The 21,660-nt window shown below is 36.5% G+C and overlaps 1 protein-coding gene across 3 annotated transcripts in view; it reads left to right on the top strand.

The window, feature by feature from the left end:
* The window catches only part of LOC121369221, a 73,126-nt gene that overhangs the window by 45,033 nt on the left and 6,433 nt on the right, over nt 1-21,660 (top strand). For all 3 annotated transcript variants that reach the window (XM_041494163.1, XM_041494164.1, XM_041494165.1), the window contains exons 12-18: nt 1,195-1,276; nt 2,331-2,473; nt 2,952-3,141; nt 9,946-10,099; nt 13,554-13,700; nt 15,162-15,268; nt 19,747-19,839. In XM_041494163.1, coding sequence (XP_041350097.1) covers nt 1,195-1,276; nt 2,331-2,473; nt 2,952-3,141; nt 9,946-10,099; nt 13,554-13,700; nt 15,162-15,268; nt 19,747-19,839 — 916 coding nt within the window. The remainder of the gene's footprint in view (nt 1-1,194; nt 1,277-2,330; nt 2,474-2,951; nt 3,142-9,945; nt 10,100-13,553; nt 13,701-15,161; nt 15,269-19,746; nt 19,840-21,660) is intronic.

Genomic DNA, 21,660 nt, shown 5'->3' with positions numbered 1-21,660 from the left:
TGTGTGAGTGTGTGTTTGCATGCCGACATGTATGTATTTTGTGGCAAGCTGTATAAATTGAATACCCTCATATTGTGTATTTCTCTTGTAATTGCAGTCATAGAATACCATTGTGTTTATTTGTCCCCTACCGGTCCTACTGGAGGGGACTATAGGTTTCACCTCCGTCCTTCTGTCTCTCTGTCCGGCCTTCTGTCTGTGTGTCCATCCATGTGTCTGTCCCACATATAGTTTTCCGGATGTTTTTTTTTAGAATGCCTTGAAATATTGAGCTGAAATTTATTGTGTAGCTTTATAATATACCGGTACTGTTACAGATCAAGTTTGACTTTCATGGTGATTTACCCATTTTTGACAGTTATGGCTCTTGAACTTAGGAGATGTGAAAAGTTGTTTTCCAGACTCTTTTTTTTTCCAGAAAGCCTTGAGATATTGAGCTGGAAATTTTTGTATAGCTTTATAATTTACTGTTACTGATGAAGTTTGACTTTTATTGAACTTAGGAGATTTAAAATTTAGTTTTCCGGACTTTTGTTTTGCAATGTCTGTTACTGATCAAATAGTTTGTCTTTTATGGTGTTTTACCCACTTCTCACAAAGGTATGTCCCTTAATTGTAGGAGATACGAAAAATTGTTTGGTTCGGTAAGGGACATGTAATGCTTGTTTCTATTGTCATTACAGTTAAAGAATACGATCATCATGTTTATCTCTCTTGTAATTACTGACACAGAATACCATCATAATGTTTATAGGTTTCATCTCTGTACTTCTGTCTAGCTGTCCCACATATAGTTACATATAGTTTTCCGGAAAAATCCACAATGTCTTGAAATACTAAGCTGAAATTTTGTGTATAACTTTATCATGTACTGTTACAAATAAAAAAATTGTTTTACTATCATGGTGATTTACCCATTTTTTACACAGTTATGGACCTTGAACTTATAAGATATGAAAATTTGTTTTCCTAGCTGTTTTTGTTTTGCATTGCCTTAAGATATTGAGCTGAAATTTTGTGTATAGCTTTATCAAGTTCTCATACAGATCACGTTTGACTTTCATGGCAATTTAACAATTTCTTTTACAGTTATGGCCCTTGAAGTTAGGAGATATAAAAACAAAATTAGCCCAGTAGGAGACATGTATTACTTTAGCAGTATTCTCAGAATGCCTTTTTTTCTTGAACTTGCAGTCATTTGAGCATGGTCTACAAGGAATGACAGACAGTCAATTTTTCATCGCAGAAAGTCAAAAACATTCCCTTCTTATAACAGGTAAATTATATTTCTTACTTTGTTAAAGCCAAAATCTTGCATTCCCATTATGTATTATAAATTTACTTGAATTTTTCTCACATTGGTTTCACAAAAGAAGTTGGCATTTGTTTTGACATTCAGATAAGCTACATGTATCTGTTTTGTTAGTTGTTAGTAACTTCCTCCACTTCTTGTTACAAAGTATCGGTTTCCCCAAGTATCATTGTTGTCAAGAATCATTGTTACCAAGTATTGGTGTTACCAAGTATCGGTTTTACCAAGTATCATTGTTACCAAGTACCGATGTTACCAAGTATCGATGTTACCAAGTATCAGTGTTACCAAGTATCGGTGTTCCCAAGTATCATTGTTACCAAGTATCGGTGTTACCAAGTATTGGTGTTCCCAAGTATCATTATTACCAAGTACCGGTGTTACCAAGTATCATTGTTACCAAGTATTGGTGTTACCAAGTATCGGTGTTCCCAAGTATCATTGTTACCAAGTACCAGTGTTCCCAAGTATCATTGTTACCAAGTACCGGTGTTACCAAGTATCATTGTTACCAAGTATCATTGTTACCAAGTATCGGTGTTACCAAGTATCGGTGTTCCCAAGTATCTCTGTTCCCAAGTATCATTGTTCCCAAGTATCTCTGTTCCCAAGTATCACTGTTCCCAAGTATCACTGTTCCCAAGTATCTCTGTTCCCAAGTATTATTGTTCCCAAGTATCTCTGTTCCCAAGTATCTCTGTTCCCAAGTATCATTGTTCCCAGTTATCTCTGTTCCCAAGTATCATTGTTCCCAAGTATCTCTGTTCCCAAGTATCTCTGTTCCCAAGTACCTCTGTTCCCCTGTATCATTGTTCCCAAATATCTCTGTTCCCAAGTATCATCGTTCCCAAGTATCTCTGTTCCCAAGTATCTCTGTTCCCAAGTATCTCTGTTCCCAAGTATCATTGTTCCCAAGTATCTCTGTTCCCAAGTGTCTCTGTTACCAAGTATCATTGTTCCCAAGTATCTCTCTTCCCAAGTATCATTGTTACCAAGTATTAGTGTTTGATTCTGACAGGAGATGGAAAGGTTCTGAATGTTAAAAATGGAATCAAGAAAGTGGTGATCCTCGCGTGGCACGCATCACAGCTGCTCTTGGAGCTGGGTTACAGCGAGTCCACTGAAAAGATCCTGTCTGCACTGATTACATTTCTCAACAAGGTAATTGCATCCTACTTCGGACATCCATGTGGCAAATTCTTCAATTGAATTCATGTGCTTTACACAAATTATGAATTTTAAAAAGAGAGAAATTGTTTTATACAATGTACACAATATGCATGTAAAAGATTCCTTGCTTCTAGTGGAAAATATAATGGTTTCTTCTGAAGAGAGTAATATGTCAGAATCTCTCCTTAACTTTCCCTAAGCATCTCATGTCATAAAGACAATAGCATTTAATATTTTAGCGTATTAAACCATTTAACCATTTGATGTCAGTGGTTTGTTTACTTAATGTGCATGATGTCAAACTACATTTGTGCCAATGATGATGATGTCATATTACTGATGAAGGCCCAGTTGAAATTGATATTTTTCATATTAAAAAATAATATATATATTTCAACTAGAATCATAATTTGTATGTACTGAAAATGAAAATTTAATTTTAAAAATTGTAATTTTTTTTACTAAATAGAACTACCCTCTGTCACTGGACCACTTGGTTATGCGTGCTAAGACTCTTGAAGTGATTGGCGACATAAATCTCGCTGGAGTTAAAATGGGGAAAGCGGAGACTAGCTACAGGGAGGCGCTGAAAATAATTGTCGATGTAATGGACGCTGATGACGAACTGACAAGTCAGCCAGAATTTCGTAAACTGAGAAGTAAGTAGTTTGAGTTATCAGAATCTTAACACAGTGACTAACTAGCCCACCCAGAATTTTGTAACCTGAAAAGTAAGTAGTTTGAGTTATCTTAACACAGTGACTAACCAGCCCGCCCAGAATTTTGTAACCTGAGAAGTAAGTAGTTTGAGTTATCTTAGCACAGTGACTAACTAGCCCGGCCAGAATTTCGTAAACTGAAAAGTAAGTAGTTTGAGTTATCTTAACACAGTGACTAACTAGCCCGCCCAGAATTTTTTGAACTGAGAAGTAAGTAGTTTGAGTTATCAGAATCTTAACTGACTAACTAGCCCATCCAGAATTTCATTAACTGAGAAGTAAGTAGTTTGAGTTATCTTAGCACAGTGACTAACTAGCCCGGCCAGAATTTCGTAAACTGACAAGTAAGTAGTTTGAGTTATCTTAACACAGTGACTAACTAGCCCACCCTAGTAGGCAATGTGTTGTGTGTCCTAGAGTTGGAACTCTGAAGATGAAGGAAATGAGTTCAAATCTTGGCAGAGGCTTGCTCACATGCATTCGACTTTGTGTTCTGTCTTGTCTGTCATTCTCAATGTCTTAATGTTCTGTGGTGGAATCTAGATCAGTCTGTCATTCTCAATGTCTTATTGATGTGTGGTGGAATCTAGATCAGTCTTTCATTCTCAATGTCTCAATGTTCTGTGGTGGAATCTAGATCAGTTAGTATAATGCTTACCTGAGGTGCGTGGGTTGTAGGATCAAACCCCTCGGGTGACCCATTCTCGGATTCTTTTTTTTTCCCTGCTCCATCCAGATGAAATATAGAAGTTTCCTTTAAGACTACATGTATATGTCAAAATTACCAAATGTTTGACATCTAATAATGGATGATTAATAAATAAATGTGTTCTAGTGGTGTCCTTAAACAAAACAAGCTTTGACTTAATATTCTTGCATTCTCAGCTTGTTTAATCTTTGGTCTCTTCCATGTTTTTGTCTTCTATGTGTGAGGCAGGATGTACACTGTAGTTGAGTGGTAGAGGAGTAGAACTCTATTAACGTTCCCATATACCACTAGTGATTCAGGCACGTCCACCCTGGGACCAACCTCTGGAAACAATTAAAGTTTGTCTTCTATGTGTGAGGCAGGATGTATACTGTAGTTGAGTGGTAGAGGAGTAGAACTCTATTAACGTTCCCATATACCACTAGTGATTCAGGCACGTCCACCCTGGGACCAACCTCTGGAAACAATTAAAGTTTGTCTTCTATGTGTGAGGCAGGATGTATACTGTAGTTGAGAGGAGTAGAACTCTATTAACGTTCCCATATACCACTAGTGATTCAGGCATGTCCACCCTGGGACCAACCTCTGGAAACAATTAAAGTTTGTCTTCTATGTGTGAGGCAGGATGTACACTGTAGTTCAGTGGTAGAGGAGTAGAACTCTATTAACGTTCCCATATACCACTAGTGATTCAGGCACGTCCACCCTGGGACCAACCTCTGGAAACAATTAAACTTTGTGTTCTTTAACAACACCACTAGAGCACATTGATTTATTAATCATCGGCTATTGGATGTCAAACATTTGGTAGTTTTGAGATATAGTCTTAGAGAGGAAACCCGCTACATTTTTCCAATTTAGCAAGGGATCTTTTATCCCACTATCCCACAGACAGGGTAGCACATACCATGGCCTTTGACATACCAGTTGTGTAGCACTGCATGGTTGGAACAAGAAATAGCCCAATGAGCCCACCGATGGGGATTGATCCAATAGACTGTGTATCAGGCAAGCAATGTACCACTTTCGAGCTAATAGGTACAGTAGGAGGTATTCTTGTAAAATACAAAATCAAGACTGATGTGCATAAATGTGGATGGTCTATCTGGTTTCATTACTGCCTGTCTGACAAGCAAAAATCAAAGGACTGCAATTACATAATGTTATTAAATTCAATTAGAAGTTAGTCAACTAATTACCTGCTTGTGGTTACCTGACAAAAGAAACTAAATCCCATAGTGGAAAATCTGTATATTGTGCAAAAAATATTATTTTGACTTTCAATTAAGATTCAAGCATGCTGTCCAGAACAAACAAATATCACACAGATATCTGTGCTGTATGTCTAGGAAAGTGGATTAATGATAGTTGACGGAATTATAGTACATTTAGGGGATAATATCACTGTGTTTCGTTGTTAACTATAAGGATTTATCACAAAATTTGGATTTAGGGACGAGACGATATCGAGTCCCTAAATCCAAACATTTTGTGATAAATCCTTAACAATGAAACACAGTGATATTATCCCTATTCTAATACTAGACCTATTAGGAGGTTCTGTAAGCAATTTAATTTTTTTTAATTAAAGAAATCCCACAAGTTTTAAAACCCTAATTATCTATTCTCCTTACTTACTTCAATGAAAACACTTGTAGTAAGTAAAATTATGACGCAATATATTTAAAAAAATTACAATGCACGAAACAATAACAAAATAGGAACAATAACATAATTTTGATATGAAGTTAGTAATATTTTGGAAAATTACTTATTACAATGTTTAAATACAGTGGAATGCACAGAATTAATATACTAATGAAAACACCACACATGAGGCCAAGTGATAGCATATCGGACAAGTTTTTGGAATTTTTTCATCGTGATAAATCCTGGTTGCCCATGACAGTGTACATCTATCGTCCAATTTATCACGAAAATTAACCAATGGCAAAAAGGCTTATATGACAGTTACATTAGAATTTTTATTAATTCCACTAAATATTGGTTTTATTGCAATATATGAGCCAGTGAATAGCATGTGCAAAACCCATTAGCCAGTTGGTGAACTGGACAAGGCACCTGTATTCCAAATGCATTGAGCTGCTGGCATATTTTTGTCAACTCTTGTTTGATTGGTTGAATATGAAAGGTCACGTGAACATGACCTGCCATTGGCATTTGTTAGATGTTGAATGTAACTACAAATATTAAATGTAGTGGCTTTTTAAGATCAAACTGATATACATGTATTAAATGTTATTGTGGATGTCAGTCAATAAACAAAATTACATTTTTCTTTTTAATTGCTGGAATACATAATTTGATTTATACCTGTATATGATTATATGAACAATTTGAAAAGACAATGTGCTACAGTTTTATCTTTTCTTATGAATCAGTATTATAAGTCTTAATTCATATATACATGTATATATATTTTTTTCTTGAACTGATTGATTGATCCTGCAAATAAAGTTGACAGGAACACGAAGTGTATTCAAGTCTCAGTTTGAATGTGTAATGATTCATGAACCCTTAAACGTTTTGTTAACACGGTTGCCGGACTGCTGTATGCAACAATCAGAGAGTACATGATTGTAAATGAAACAGCTTCATATTATTTATTATCAATCTCGTGTTACTGTGTGGGGGATCATGGGATTAATTTTTGCCTCAAGCTAAGAACACAATACCTATTTACTGGATCACGGCTGGTTAATATGTTATAATAAGACCCTTTGTCATGCTTCATTTGTTTCTGTCTCATATTCATATACCATAGCTGAAGGGGTCGTTTCAGTGTTTCAAAAGTAGGTTTATGTACACATATAATGTAGGTATAATGCAGATATATGTATATTTTTTATTCAAATTTTTAAGGATTGTCTGTTATTTCTTTTACGTTCATTGAGGTATGAACAAAAAAAATCAACTTATGTGAGAACGATACAGTTTGCAGATGATTTTTTTGTTCATACCCAGATGAACGTAAAAGAAATAACAGACAATACTTATAATTAAATTTGAATCATACATGCTAATAATAACACTAAAACATCATACTTTATTTTGAATTATTTTTTATCCATAAACAATAACGCTCATTAAGACAACTTGCCCATATAAAATGACGTCATCACATATGACGTTCCCTGACAACGTAATTTTTACGTTCATCGAAAAATGAACAAACTCCCGTTGCTATGTCTGGACCAATCGGATGATGTTACGTTGTAATGAATGTAACAGAAATTTAATTATAATTAATTGAATAAAAGAAATCTCATACATTCAAAGATGTATATTTTAGAAAAGATGGATCACTAATTTATAACTAGATCCTTAATTTTCAAAAATAAAATGTTTGAATACATAACCTTATTAATTTTGGATGACAAACACTTGTTTAAAAAAAACAACAATTGCATTAAACATATTAGGAATACATGTACAATACTTTAGATATTAATTTTTTTTAAATAATTATGATTGTCCTAGCAGAAACATAAATAATTTTTTGAGATGACCCCTATGATGTTCATGTACAACTGTTACCCGTAAGCTTCATTAAATATAGCTTTCTTTATGAGTACAATACTATACCAGGGTGGATAGCTGTATAGTGTGACATTGATGGTAAGTTTTCTTAAAAAATAGTATGCATTACATGTATTTTTGACCATAGTGACACTTATAATATTATTTGTTTGCATTATCCCATTTTCATAGTATGACTAGCTTTTATGATGAATGATGAAAAACTAGAAGCTAGAATGTTTGAAAGTTTGAAAGTATGAAAGGTTTCAGTATAATAACAATAGATGTATGTTTAGTAATTTTGCATGGTGTATGCCTGGTCTTGCAGCTGGTATCTGGTATCGTACTAGGTTTGTATCCAGCCAGTACCAGCTCCAACCCAGAGTGAGTGCACCAAGTTTCAACCACATAACTGTGGCAATTATGAATGTGTCTCCCGAGTATATGACAACACACACGGGATGATAACCAGGCAAACATTAACTTCCATATACCCCGGGCTTGTGTAATACCGAGATAGCTCAACTGACAGCAAGCATGGAGCATGGACCTGTCAAGTAGTCCCATACTGAAATGGAAATACTGTGCCTTCATCATTCATCTTATCATCCATGTTTGTAATACCCCCCCCCCCCCCCCCCCCCCCCCCCAAAAAAAAGAAGAAAAAAAAAAAGTTTTTGTCTCTCTATTAAACATTTGTTAAATAATAATAATAATAAAAAAAAAAATGGTTTGGTGTATTGCTGATCACTACTTTAGTAATAATTTATTTTACTTACCTTCATTGCTAGTAATTCTGGATATTGTTCTTGATTGTATCCAGAATTAAAAAGCCATTCAGTATCATGCATGAACATTACAGTATATTAAAGTTAAACAAAGTAATAGCATGTTCACTCACACTATACATAGATTGCATTTAGCAGATGTTATTGATTATTTGCCATTGTGAGTAGGTTATAAACTTAATGTTTTCATATTGTTTTCAAAATGGTTGAAACATAATGTTACAATATTTGAAGAAAACAAACCCAAAACCCTTCATTTTCAGTTTTGTTTTGTTTTTCTTTAACGACACCACTAAAGCACATTGATTAATTAATCATCAGCTATTGGATGTCAAACATTTGGTAATTCTGCACGTAGTCATCAGAGGAAATCTGCTACATTTTTCCTAATGCAGCAAGGGATCTTTTATATGCACCATACCACAGAAGGATAGCACATACGATGACCTTTGATATACTGGTGTACTGGTTGGAACGAGATATAGCTCATTTGGCCCACCGACTAGGATTGATCCTAAACCTACCACGCATCAGGCAAGCACCTTACCGTTGGGCTACGTCATGCCCCTCCCTCCATTTTCAGCACCACTGAATCAGTTATAAAACATAAATACATGTATGTATATGCTGGCAGTTGATTTAGTAAATCTATATATACAATTATACCACATAATTATACATTTTTCAGAATTGTTTTTTATTTTTGGATTAAAAATTAGCTAAACTTTATTGATCCATTAAGTCTATAATTATAATGTAAACCTATTGAAAGTAAATAACTGCGATGTCATAGACCATTAAAATGCTAGACTCTCAGTTAATATTTTTTAAATAGAGAATAACTGGTTATAATGACATTGCATGTTGACTTTATCGTAGCTGTGAGGGTAAAAATGAAGAACTGTGCAAGGCTTGCCAAGTTCCCCAGGTCATCCTGAACTAAATGTAGATGAAGCTGATATCCTTTGCAATATTAACTTGGCTATCATTGTTTTTATCCTACAACAAAACAAATGGGGTAGTCTTCTTTGTTCCTAACTTATACACAAAAAAACCACACAAGCCTTTTGTTGTATGACATGATACAAGATTCATGATGACATTTTAATGTTAAATTTTTATAATGGTAGAACTGTAAGCTCAATATTTATAATAAATACATGTACCGGTACATGTGTCATTAATTTCTTTTTCTATGAGTCATAGACTATGACAATGCAATTAACAATAAGAATTAAAGTAAACGAGGTAGTCGCGGCTCACGTGTCTGCATAAATTGTTATTAGCAGTTGATCATTCTGCTTTAATTAGCCATTGTAATCATCCAATACAAACACTGGTAGCAGAATAAAATACTCTGTCTTCTCCATAGTGTACTGTAGTTATAACTGCTCTGTAAGTATTATCTTTGGGGGTTTTTTGGTCTCGTCAACTTTTGTGTTATAATGTTTAATGTTAAAGTTTTGGGGTTAGATCCATTTCTTACAAACTGTAAGTCCTATAGGTTTTTTGGTCTCGTCAACTTTTGTGTTATAATGTTTAATGTTAAAGTTTTGCGGTTAGATCTATTTCTTACAAACTCTAAATCCTATAGGTCAATGAAACTTGGTTTATAGTTGCACCTATGAATGTTCATCACAGTGCATCAGAAAATGTTTATGGTAGGCGAGACATTTAATTCTGCGGAATTCTTGTTTTTGACCACAGGTCGTATGCTATGTCACCACGGCAGCATTCTTCTAGAACAGGATGAACTGTATGACGCCCAGGAACTGCTGAAGGAAGCCCTGGAATACACAGATGATTCCTTGAAGAACATTCCTCTAACAGCCACCGTCTTGTACAACCTGGGCTTGCTGAGGTAGTCTTAATACAGGGCTTGTAGAATTTTATAAAAATCCACTAGCCATGGGATCGGTGATTTAGAAAATTTACTAGCCATGATTATAAATTCACTAGCCCTACTTTAATAAATACAATTAGATGCAGGTATGTCACCCAAAGAGGGATAGCTTAAAACCCCTTTGATTTGGGTAGGTGCGTGGGGCAGGAAAGTCATATTTACAAAACAGACATAAATGCAAGATTTAACAACTTAGTTTTTTACTAGCCGTTGGGCATGATGATGGTATTTATTTACTAGCCCAACATTAAATATCACTAGCCATGGGAGTGGGGCTACCATAATCTAGAAGCCATGCTTAATATTTTCTACAAACAATTCACAGTTTGCTTTTGTTTTCTTTGTTCCTTTTTTTAAAACTGTTACATGTGTATAAAGATTTCATTTTCAGAGTATCAAATGGTTCAAGCAGTACACTTTTGAGGGTTTTTTTTATTAATAAGATTATTAAATTCTATTTAATTATGTACAGAGATAAAAATCCTGTGAATTTTACCACTACCCAAAAACTGTCTTTGGTCTTTGCTGAGAAAGAAGCTAACCATCTCCTACTGTTGAAAACCCTGCAAGGTTGTCCAGATTATTTGGTCTTTGATGAGAAAGAAGCTAACCATCTCCTACTGTTGAAAACCCTGCAAGGTTGTCCAGATTATTTGGTCTTTGCTGAGAAAGAAGCTAACCATCTCCTACTGTTGAAAACCCTGCAAGGTTGTCCAGATTATTTGGTCTTTGATGAGAAAGAAGCTAACCATCTCCTACTGTTGAAAACCCTGCAAGGTTGTCCAGATTATTTGGTCTTTGATGAGAAAGAAGCTAACCATCTCCTACTGTTGAAAACCCTACAAGGTTGTCCAGATTATTTGGTCTTTGATGAGAAAGAAGCTAACCATCTCCTACTGTTGAAAACCCTGCAAGGTTGTCCAGATTATTTGGTCTTTGCTGAGAAAGAAGCTAACCATCTCCTACTGTTGAAAACCCTGCAAGGTTGTCCAGATTATTTGGTCTTTGATGAGAAAGAAGCTAACCATCTCCTACTGTTGAAAACCCTGCACGGTTGTCCAGATTATTTGTCCAATGTCTTGTTCATCCGTTCATTTAACATGGTGGTGCCTGGTCAGGGAACATTTTGTTTTGGAAATCTTCATTAGTGATATTTCTAGTCAATTGAAAATAGATTAACAACTACTGTTTAATTTTTAAAATTGTGTAGCGATCTCTAAAACTTGCTTAGTGAATCACGACGTGAGATACTGAACAAAATGTTGCCTGCTGGTGTGATCTCCATTGTATGATCAGTCCACCACGGTAGATTTGACATTTCCCTTTCCAAGCAGGTCTGCTGCAGGATTTGAACTTAACAGCTACACCAACAGCAATTGCTGTAGCTGTGATGTGAATTGTCAAAGGGTCAGGGCTTTTACTGATGGCAGCTTTTTGCCACTAAATTAAACGTTATTACTGTTGCATGGTTAAAGGGACACACCCTAGTTACGGCTAGTTGTTAACCATTACGGCGTTGTTTTTCGCTATTAAACCCATTTTTTCACAAATAAAATTGCACTTTACTTACCGTTTATTATTTAGAATATACATTTCCATTCACCTGAAGTGTTTTTTGGTAATCCTGGTAATCCTGGTTTTTATAATACAACAAAATGCATTTTTCGTATTTCATAAAATGGCATGGGCCTCTGAGAAAAAAATGTTGAGCAGACAAGGTCTAATCTATTTTTAGAGGGGATATTTCCATTTCAATGTAACAGACGTTGGTATACCATGTGACCGTTATCATTTTGGTTCGGTTTGTTTTCTCGTGCACGGTTCGCGCAATCAACATCCGATTTGTTGTTGTTCGTTTGTGAGATTTTTCTTCACAGTTCGTGAACATTTTCAGTAACAATAAAGTTCAGACAAGTAAGTGTCTCAATACAAAACGTTACAAACCCTTAAAACCAATGATTTTGCTAAGTCTTACGATATCTGGAGAGGGGATACAAGTAGGACAGAACAGTTGGAACATGTCCAGGAGAGGTGAAAGGAATGCACCCCAAGTCTGTGAAATTTGTCGTGATGTAGGCATTGTTGTGCTTCAAGCGACATCTACCGGTGACATCAGAATACTAACTTTCAAAATTATTTCAAGCAATTGGGACATGGGGATTCCCATGGTATTTATCGATATAAAACCTGCTTTTTCACTCCATTTGATAAAAATGTGATCTAAGTGTGTTACAGGTTTGTAGATTAACCAAATTATAATTTATTTTCGCTGGATGGAACTAGGGTGTGCGGCTTTAAAGGAATAATGTTTTATTTTATTATTAATTTTGTTTGCTTGTAAAAGGTACTGTATTAAAATTGCTGTAGATACGCAGTAGGTGAGCATTTTGCTTTTGGCGAAGTCATTTCTTAACCAAAAAGGTTTGTTTTGTTTAATGACACCACTAGAGCACATTGATTAATTAATCATTGGATATTGGATGTCAAACATTTGGTAATTCTTAGAGAGGAAACATTTGTCCATTAGTAGCAATGGATCTTTTATATGCACCATCCCATAGACAGGATATCACATACCATGGCCTTGGTGCACTGGCTGGAACGAGAAATATCCCATTGGGCACACAGACAGAGATCGATCCTTGATCAATGGCGCACCAAGCGAGCACTTTACCACTGGGCTACATTCCGCCCCCTCCCTTTCTTAACAAGTAGTTAACAAGTTCTTGAGTTTGAGCCCTGTACTGTGGTGTGTATGTTATACAGCATTTGTCTGTTGTGGCCCTGCACTGTGGTGTGTATGTCATACAGCATGTGCCTGTTGTGGCCCTGCACTGTGGTGTGTATGTCATACAGCATGTGCCTGTTGTGGCCCTGCACTGTGGTGTGTATGTCATACAGCATGTGCCTGTTGTGGCCCTGCACTGTGGTGTGTATGTCATACAGCATGTGCCTGTTGTGGCCCTGCACTGTGGTGTGTATGTCATACAGCATGTGCCTGTTGTGGCCCTGCACTGTTGTGTGTATGTCATACAGCATTTGCCTGTTGTGGCCCTGCACTGTTGTGTGTATGTCATACAGCATGTGCCTGTTGTGGCCCTGCACTGTTGTGTGTATGTCATACAGCATTTGCCTGTTGTGGCCCTGCACTGTTGTGTGTATGTCATACAGCATTTGCCTGTTGTGGGCCTGCACTGTTGTGTGTATGTCATACAGCATGTGCCTGTTGTGGCCCTGCACTGTTGTGTGTATGTCATACAGCATTTGCCTGTTGTGGCCCTGCACTGTGGTGTGTATGTCATACAGCATGTGCCTGTTGTGGCCCTGCACTGTGGTGTGTATGTCATACAGCATGTGCCTGTTGTAGCCCTGTACTGTTGTGTGTATGTTATACAGCATTTGTTTATTGTAGGTTGAAGCAAGGTGACTATCATCGGGCAGAGTCCAATCTACGCCAGTCGCTGACTCTTCGAGAAACGTGGTTTGGAAAAACTCACCCTTTGGTGGCAGATGTTCTCAACCACCTAGCAAAACTCCTGTCATTGCATGAGTACAAAGGGTTGGTGTTTTGTGTAATCTGTTTAAATTTTATAGAAATAGAGGATTCGTCACAAGATTTTTTTTAACATAGAAAATATCAACCAAGTCTATGTTACCAGTATTTGTCGAGACTCTGCCGAGACGAACACCGATTAATTACACATGGTTGATATTTTACATCTTACATTTTAAAACACACGTAGCGAATTGTAGTTTATCATATGACACTTCTAAAATAACATTCTAATTTGTTATTTAGTAAATCATGTTGTAAAATTGCCTTCACCGGTAATATGACATCATCACGATTGGCACAAATGTACATGTAGTTTGACGTCACACTCTTTAACTAAATCTTGTTAAAATGTTACACTCGGTGAACAGGACCCATATTCACAAAACATCGTAAGCCTAGTTTTACACGTAAACGTAAATCTACAACTGAAGAGCTATTCACGAAACAACGAAAACGTAAGTTACGTGTAAAGTTGGACATAAACATAAGAGTGCCTCCAGTTACAACTAACGCTGCACGTAAGTTGTATACATATAATAAATCAAGCACGATCACTGTTATTTACTATTATTTACGAAAACTGGCAGCATTTCCAATAATTGAAGCAGTTTGCGATGGCAAACACCCACGGATTTAACATATTTCTGTTGGTGATCAAACGGATGTTTTCGACTCAGCCAATTTCTCCTGAGTTATCTTTTCCTTTTTAAGAAATATCCTCATGTTCGTACCAAAACGCAGATCCTCACAAATACCAAAATGTCATGGTTCGCCGTTCGCGATGTTATTATTAGCAGAAGACAAATGAAATTGCATTTTGCACATTTGTTATTTACCCAGTAGCCATCGTTCTAATGTGGGTTTTTTAATTTCTCCGGTGAGAGTGTTAAATCGTGGATTTATGTCCAACTAAGTTACGTCTACATTTACGACTGTCTTTGAGAATAAGGTGCTTCTTGCACGTAAACGTAAATCTAGGGCAGACGTAAGTGCTAGTCGTAGACGTAAATTTACACCTTTTTGTGAATATGGGTCCTGGTCTTTTGGGATTGTAAACAAGTGACCTGTTGACAGTTTATGACGTGGATATTATGGGTAAGTTATAAGATTAAAAAAAACCTACATTAATATTTTGTTATGTTACAAAGGGTTAACATTCAGTGCTAAGCTTTATATTTGAAATATATATACATATGTATATCAAGTCATCAAATGTAACTCTTCTTATGATAATGTACTAAATCAAATAATTAAAAAGGTATTAAATTTAATGTAAATATATTTTGCTTTTGTGCTAAATCAAAGTCATCAAATTAAAGAAAAGGTATTATGTTAAACAGCTGGAACTGAGAAGATTTTACCAGACTGAGAATGTGCTTTTCTGTTTGTTAAAGACTCCAGGTTTTAGTGTTAGTAAAAGTAGTGGTAATAATAGAGATACATGTATCTACATGTATATTTCAGACGGGATAGGATCCAGGCAGAACATCTGTATCGCCGGGCCATACAGATCCGGGAGGAGTGTCTGGGTAACCAACACCTGCTCACAGCGGAGGTCCTGTTTGCACTAGGTAACTACAGAGGTTCCCTTGTCAATCATTTACTTCATATACTGTAGAGTAAAGGTCCTGTTTGCACTAGGAAACTACCCAATACAGAGGTTCCCTTGTTAATTACTTACTTTATGCACTGTACAGTAGAGGTCCTGTTTTCACTAGGTAACTACAGAGGTTCCCTTTTTAATCATTTACTTTATGTACTGTACAGTTGATGTCCTGTTTTCACTAGGTAACTACAGAGGTTCCCTTGTTAATTACTTACTTCATGTACTGTACAGTAAAGGTCCTGTTTTCACTAGGTAACTACAGAGGTTCCCTTGTTAATCATTTACTTCATGCACTGTACAGTAGAGGTCCTGTTTTCACTAGGTAACTACAGAGGTTCCCTTGTTAATCATTTACTTCATGTACTGTACAGTAAAGGTCCTGTTTTCACTAGGTAACTACAGAGGTTCCCTTGTTAATGACTTACTTTATGTACTGTACAGTAAAGGTCCTGTTTTCACTAGGTAACTACAGAGGTTCCCTTGTTAATCATTTACTTTATGTACTGTACAGTAGAGGTCCTGTTTTCACTAGGTAACTACAGAGGTTCCCTTGTTAATCATTTACTTTATGTACTGTACAGTAAAGGTCCTGTTTTCACTAGGTAACTACAGAGGTTCCCTTGTTAATCATTTACTTTATGTACTGTACAGTTGATGTCCTGTTTTCACTAGGTAACTACAGAGGTTCCCTTGTTAATCATTTACTTCATGCACTGTACAGTAAAGGTCCTGTTTTCACTAGGTAACTACAGAGGTTCCCTTGTTAATCATTTACTTCATGTACTGTACAGTAAAGGTCCTGTTTTCACTAGGTAACTACAGAGGTTCCCTTGTTAATCATTTACTTCATGTACTGTACAGTAAAGGTCCTGTTTTCACTAGGTAACTACAGAGGTTCCCTTGTTAATGACTTACTTTATGCACTGTACAGTAGAGGTCCTGTTTTCACTAGGTAACTACAGAGGTTCCCTTGTTAATCATTTACTTCATGTACTGTACAGTAGAGGTCCTGTTTTCACTAGGTAACTACAGAGGTTCCCTTGTTAATTACTTACTTTATGCACTGTACAGTAGAGGTCCTGTTTTTACTACGTAACTACAGAGGTTCCCTTGTTAATTACTTACTTTATGCACTGTACAGTTGATGTCCTGTTTTCACTAGGTAACTACAGAGGTTCCCTTGTTAATTACTTACTTTATGCACTGTACAGTAGAGGTCCTGTTTTCACTAGGTAACTACAGAGGTTCCCTTGTTAATTACTTACTTTATGCACTGTACAGTTGATGTCCTGTTTTCACTAGGTAACTACAGAGGTTCCCTTGTTAATCATTTACTTCATGCACTGTACAGTAGAGGTCCTGTTTTCACTAGGTAACTACAGAGGTTCCCTTGTTAATCATTTACTTCATGCACTGTACAGTAGAGGTCCTGTTTTCACTATGTAACTACAGAAATTTCCTTGTTAATTACTTACTTTATGCACTGTACAGTAGAGGTCCTGTTTTCACTACGTAACTGCAGAGGTTCCCTTGTTAATCACTTACTTTATGCATGGTACAACAAAGGTCCACTTTCTTCATATACTGTACAGCTGAAGTTGAAGTGAAATTTAAAACTATTTGTTGTACAGGGCCCCATTTTATGAAGCGATCTTAGCTCTAAGATCACCTTAAGTGTATAAGGTAGCTATGCACTTAAAGTGATCTTAGCACTAAGATTGCTTCGTAAAACAGGGCCTAAGTATTATTCCACCAAGTAAATGCAAATGTGACTGATCGCAAACATGAGCAGCAAAGATTTTCCACCAACAGCTTGAGCTTTTACATTAGATAATTTTTTTTTTAGGACTTTGCTATGTAGATCAAGCAGAGAAATGCAAAAGAGGAAGTTTGCATTTGCTTTTGCGAGCCACTTCACCTTCATGTTCATGTTTGCTTGGTGGAAATGAATTGTTGGATATAGAACCCATTCATTCACATTTGAGATCATAGTTGTGTTGACGATCTCTTGGAAGAAATGCATCCTACCCAGGAGACTTATGAAAAAACACCCCAGCTCATTTTGTTTCATCAATAATTCCTTTTTATTTTCTTCTCTTTTTGTTCTTCAGTATACATTTTAATATAACGTAAACAACAGGGTATGGTATAAACAGATATTCAGTTTCTAAACTGAACGGGACTAATTTTTAGAATTTTGTTTTAATCCACAAATTGTACTGAATCATATTTTGTGGTACACAGGTTTCATTTTCAGTGAATTTGTACAGTGCTGTAGCAGGGTTGGAAAAATACCATGCTTGGACTCCCGGGGCTACCAGATTTCAATATCGGGCAACCAGTTTCGCTCATGACGTAAGCCCGGCGGGCTACTGGGAGAATTTTTTTTTTTAAATACAATTACTTTACCGAGCCACATGCTCCCACGGAACTACTGCAAACTTCAATCATTCGCCACATTCAATTACTTTACTGGCCACATGCTCACGTTAAATACAAACAACCCCACACCTAAAATATAATTTTAAAATCCCACCCCAATACCTCTTCTCAAGCAAAATATTTGAAATTACTATTCATTTACTTTACTGGCCACATGCTCACGTGAACTAAGCAAACTTCAATCAGTCGCCAGCCATATGACTTGGACATTCAATTACTTTACTGGCCACATGCTCACGTGAACTAAGCAAACTTCAATCAGTCGCCAGCCATATGACTTGGACATTCAATTACTTTACTGCCACATGCTCACGTGAACTAAGCAAACTTCAATCAGTCGCCAGCCATATGACTTGGACATTCAATTACTTTACTGGCCACATGCTCACGTGAACTAAGCAAACTTCAATCAGTCGCCAGCCATATGACTTGGACATTCAATTACTTTACCGGCCACATGCTCACGTGAACTAAGCAAACTTCAATCAGTCGCCAGCCATATGACTTGGACATTCAATTACTTTACCGCCCACATGCTCACGTGAACTAAGCAAACTTCAATCAGTCGCCAGCCATATGACTTGGACATTCAATTACTTTACTGGCCACATGCTCACGTGAACTAAGCAAACTTCAATCAGTCGCCAGCCATATGACTTGGACATTCAATTACTTTACTGGCCACATGCTCACGTGAACTAAGCAAACTTCAATCAGTCGCCAGCCATATGACTTGGACATCGCAAAAGCAATAAACGTGATGCACCACGTTTGTTTTTACAGTAATGATTACAAACAAGTAAACATGCTTTAACAATTTATCGAAGGTGTTCTCATCTCTCAAATAATGTCTGACTTGAAGTTAATCCCATTGAACAACCCGACAAATATCACAGAACGTGTTTTAATAATAATTACCAACAATACAATTGACAAATTATACATTTACTGATTATATGATACTTAGAACACATACTTAATTTATCCACATATACTGACAACCGTCTTTAACCTTGTCTACCCAGTCCAAGTAAAACAAACATTCTATAAAACCCAACATCTAATGATCTAGTCAGTAGTACATCTATTAACAAGTGATTAATTAAATATAATATATATTTTCAGCAATATATGCTGAGCTGTATTACTATTTCTCGTTCCAGCCAGTGCACCACAACTGGTATATTAAAAGCCGTGGTATGTGCTATCCTGTGTGGGATAGTGCATATAAAAGACCCTTGCTACTAATGGAAAAATGTAGCAGATTTCCTCTCTATGACTGTCAAAATGACCAAAATAAATCAATGTGCTCTAGTGGTGTCATTAAACAAAACAAACTTTAACTGTATTCCTTTATTTTGGGTGGGTCATATATTGGGTGGATCATACATTAATATTCCAAATCCTATTGCCTTTGTAAGCTGCAATCCAACCTGTACCACCAGTTTCTGGGTTTGTTAGGATTACTCCATTAATGATCAAACCAATAATGTTCCATGATAACCAGTCTTCTTCTGTTTATTAGATGTAATAATCATTTCATTGGTTTATTATTGAGTAGGATAAATGTGCATATCTGTTTTGTAATTGTGACTTATTATTTCTAATGTTAAAGCTATGTCATGGATTTTATCAGATGAACACATTATTTTATGGGATTTTGTTACACAAAAACATTGTATTATTATTTTGAGCACCCTAAAGAATCTGGGGATTCTACCTGTTTTCATTTCAACTTATTTTTCATGTGTATAACCAATTAAGGTCAAAGCATGCTGCCCTGGGCATACATCAGCTATGCGGGCTGTCTGAGAGAGACATCAGTGAAGTAGCCTTAAGCCTTCTCATTGAGTCATTAGGACTAACTCTGGGTGGAGCCATTATCGGGATGTGAATCAAGTAACTACCAGCTTTACGTCTGACGGCTTAACAAGAATTCTACCATCAATAATTATGATTTTATGGTATCAAAATTATTAACTGTTTGTTCTGTTACTATAGGTCAGTTAATTGGAAATCAGACAAGTCTTACAGCAAAGAATGACTCCATCGACCTTCTAAGACAAGCTCTGGATATTACAACAAGTCACCTTGGTAAGTACCTACATATATGTCACCTTAGTAAGTACCTACATGTATGTCACCTTGATAAGTACTTACATGTATGTCACCTTAGTAAGAACTTACATGTATGTCACCTTCGTAAGTACCTACATGTACATCACCTTGGTAAGAACTTACATGTACGTCACCTTGGTACATTTGTAAGTACTTACATGTATGTCACCTTAGTAAGAACTTACATGTATGTCACCTTGGTAAGTACCTACATATATGTCACCTTGGTAAGTACCTACATGTATGTCACCTTTGTAAGAACTTACATGTATGTCACCTTGGTAAGTACCTACATGTATGTCACCTTGGTAAGTACCTACATGTATGTCACCTTGGTAAAGTACTTACATGTACGTCACCTTGGTAAGTACCTACATGCACGTCACCTTGGTAAAGTACTTACATGTACGTCACCTTGGTAAGTACCTACATGTACGTCACCTTGGTAAGTACCTACATGTACGTCACCTTGGTAAGTACCTACATGTACGTCACCTTGGTAAGTACCTACATGTACGTCACCTTGGTAAGTACCTACATGTACGTCACCTTGGTAAGTACCTACATGTACGTCACCTTGTTAAGTACCTACATGTATGTCACCTTGGTAAGTACTTACATGTAAGTCACCTTGTTAAGTACCTACATGTACGTCACCTTGGTAAGTACCTACATGTACGTCACCTTGTTAAGTACTTACATGTACGTCACCTTGTTAAGTACCTACATGTACGTCACCTTGGTAAGTACCTACATGTATGTCACCTTGTTAAGTACTTACATGTACCTCACCTTGGTAAGTACTTACATGTACGTCACCTTGGTAAAGTACTTACATGTACGTCACCTTGTTAAGTACCTACATGTACGTCACCTTGTTAAGTACCTACATGTACGTCACCTTGGTAAGTACCTACATGTATGTCACCTTGGTAAGTACTTACATGTAAGTCACCTTGTACGTATCTACATGTATGTCATCTTGGTAAGTACCTACATGTATGTCACCTTGGTAAGTACCTACATGTACGTCACCAAGTGGTAAGTACCTACATGTATGTCACCAAGTGGTAAGTATCTACATGTATGTTACGTGTACCTTGTGTATTAAATACTTGTATACAAGTAATTTATAAATAGTATGATCACTTGGTAATGGTATGAGATTCGATTGCAGTAGACTGGAGTTTTATTGGTGGGTGGGATGGGGCACCACACTCTCTATGAGTTGTGTTATGTGTGACAGGAAAGGTGGTAGGAATAAAGAAGTGTGATTCGGCAGAAGACACAGTTGAATGAAATCTGAATATTATGTGTGACAGGAAAGGTGGTAGGAATAAAGAAGTGTGATTCGGCAGAAGACACAGTTGAATGAAATCTGAATATTATGTGTGACAGGAAAGGTGGTAGGAATAAAGAAGTGTGATTCGGCAGAAGACACAGTTGAATGAAATCTGAATATTATGTGTGACAGGAAAGGTGGTAGGAAAACAGAAGTGTGATTCGGCAGAAGACACAGTTGAATGAAATCTGAATATTATGTGTGACAGGAAAGGTGGTAGGAATAAAGAAGTGTGATTCGGCAGAAGACACAGTTGAATGAAATCTGAATATTATGTGTGACAGGAAAGGTGGTAGGAATAAAGAAGTGTGATTCGGCAGAAGACACAGTTGAATGAAATCTGAATATTATGTGTGACAGGAAAGGTGGTAGGAAAACAGAAGTGTGATTCGGCAGAAGACACAGTTGAATGAAATCTGAATATTATGTGTGACAGGAAAGGTGGTAGGAAAAAA

This window comes from Gigantopelta aegis, chromosome 3 (genome assembly GCF_016097555.1).
Source record: "Gigantopelta aegis isolate Gae_Host chromosome 3, Gae_host_genome, whole genome shotgun sequence".
Lineage (NCBI taxonomy): Eukaryota > Metazoa > Mollusca > Gastropoda > Neomphalida > Peltospiridae > Gigantopelta > Gigantopelta aegis.
This window is presented reverse-complemented; position numbering and strand designations above follow the sequence as displayed.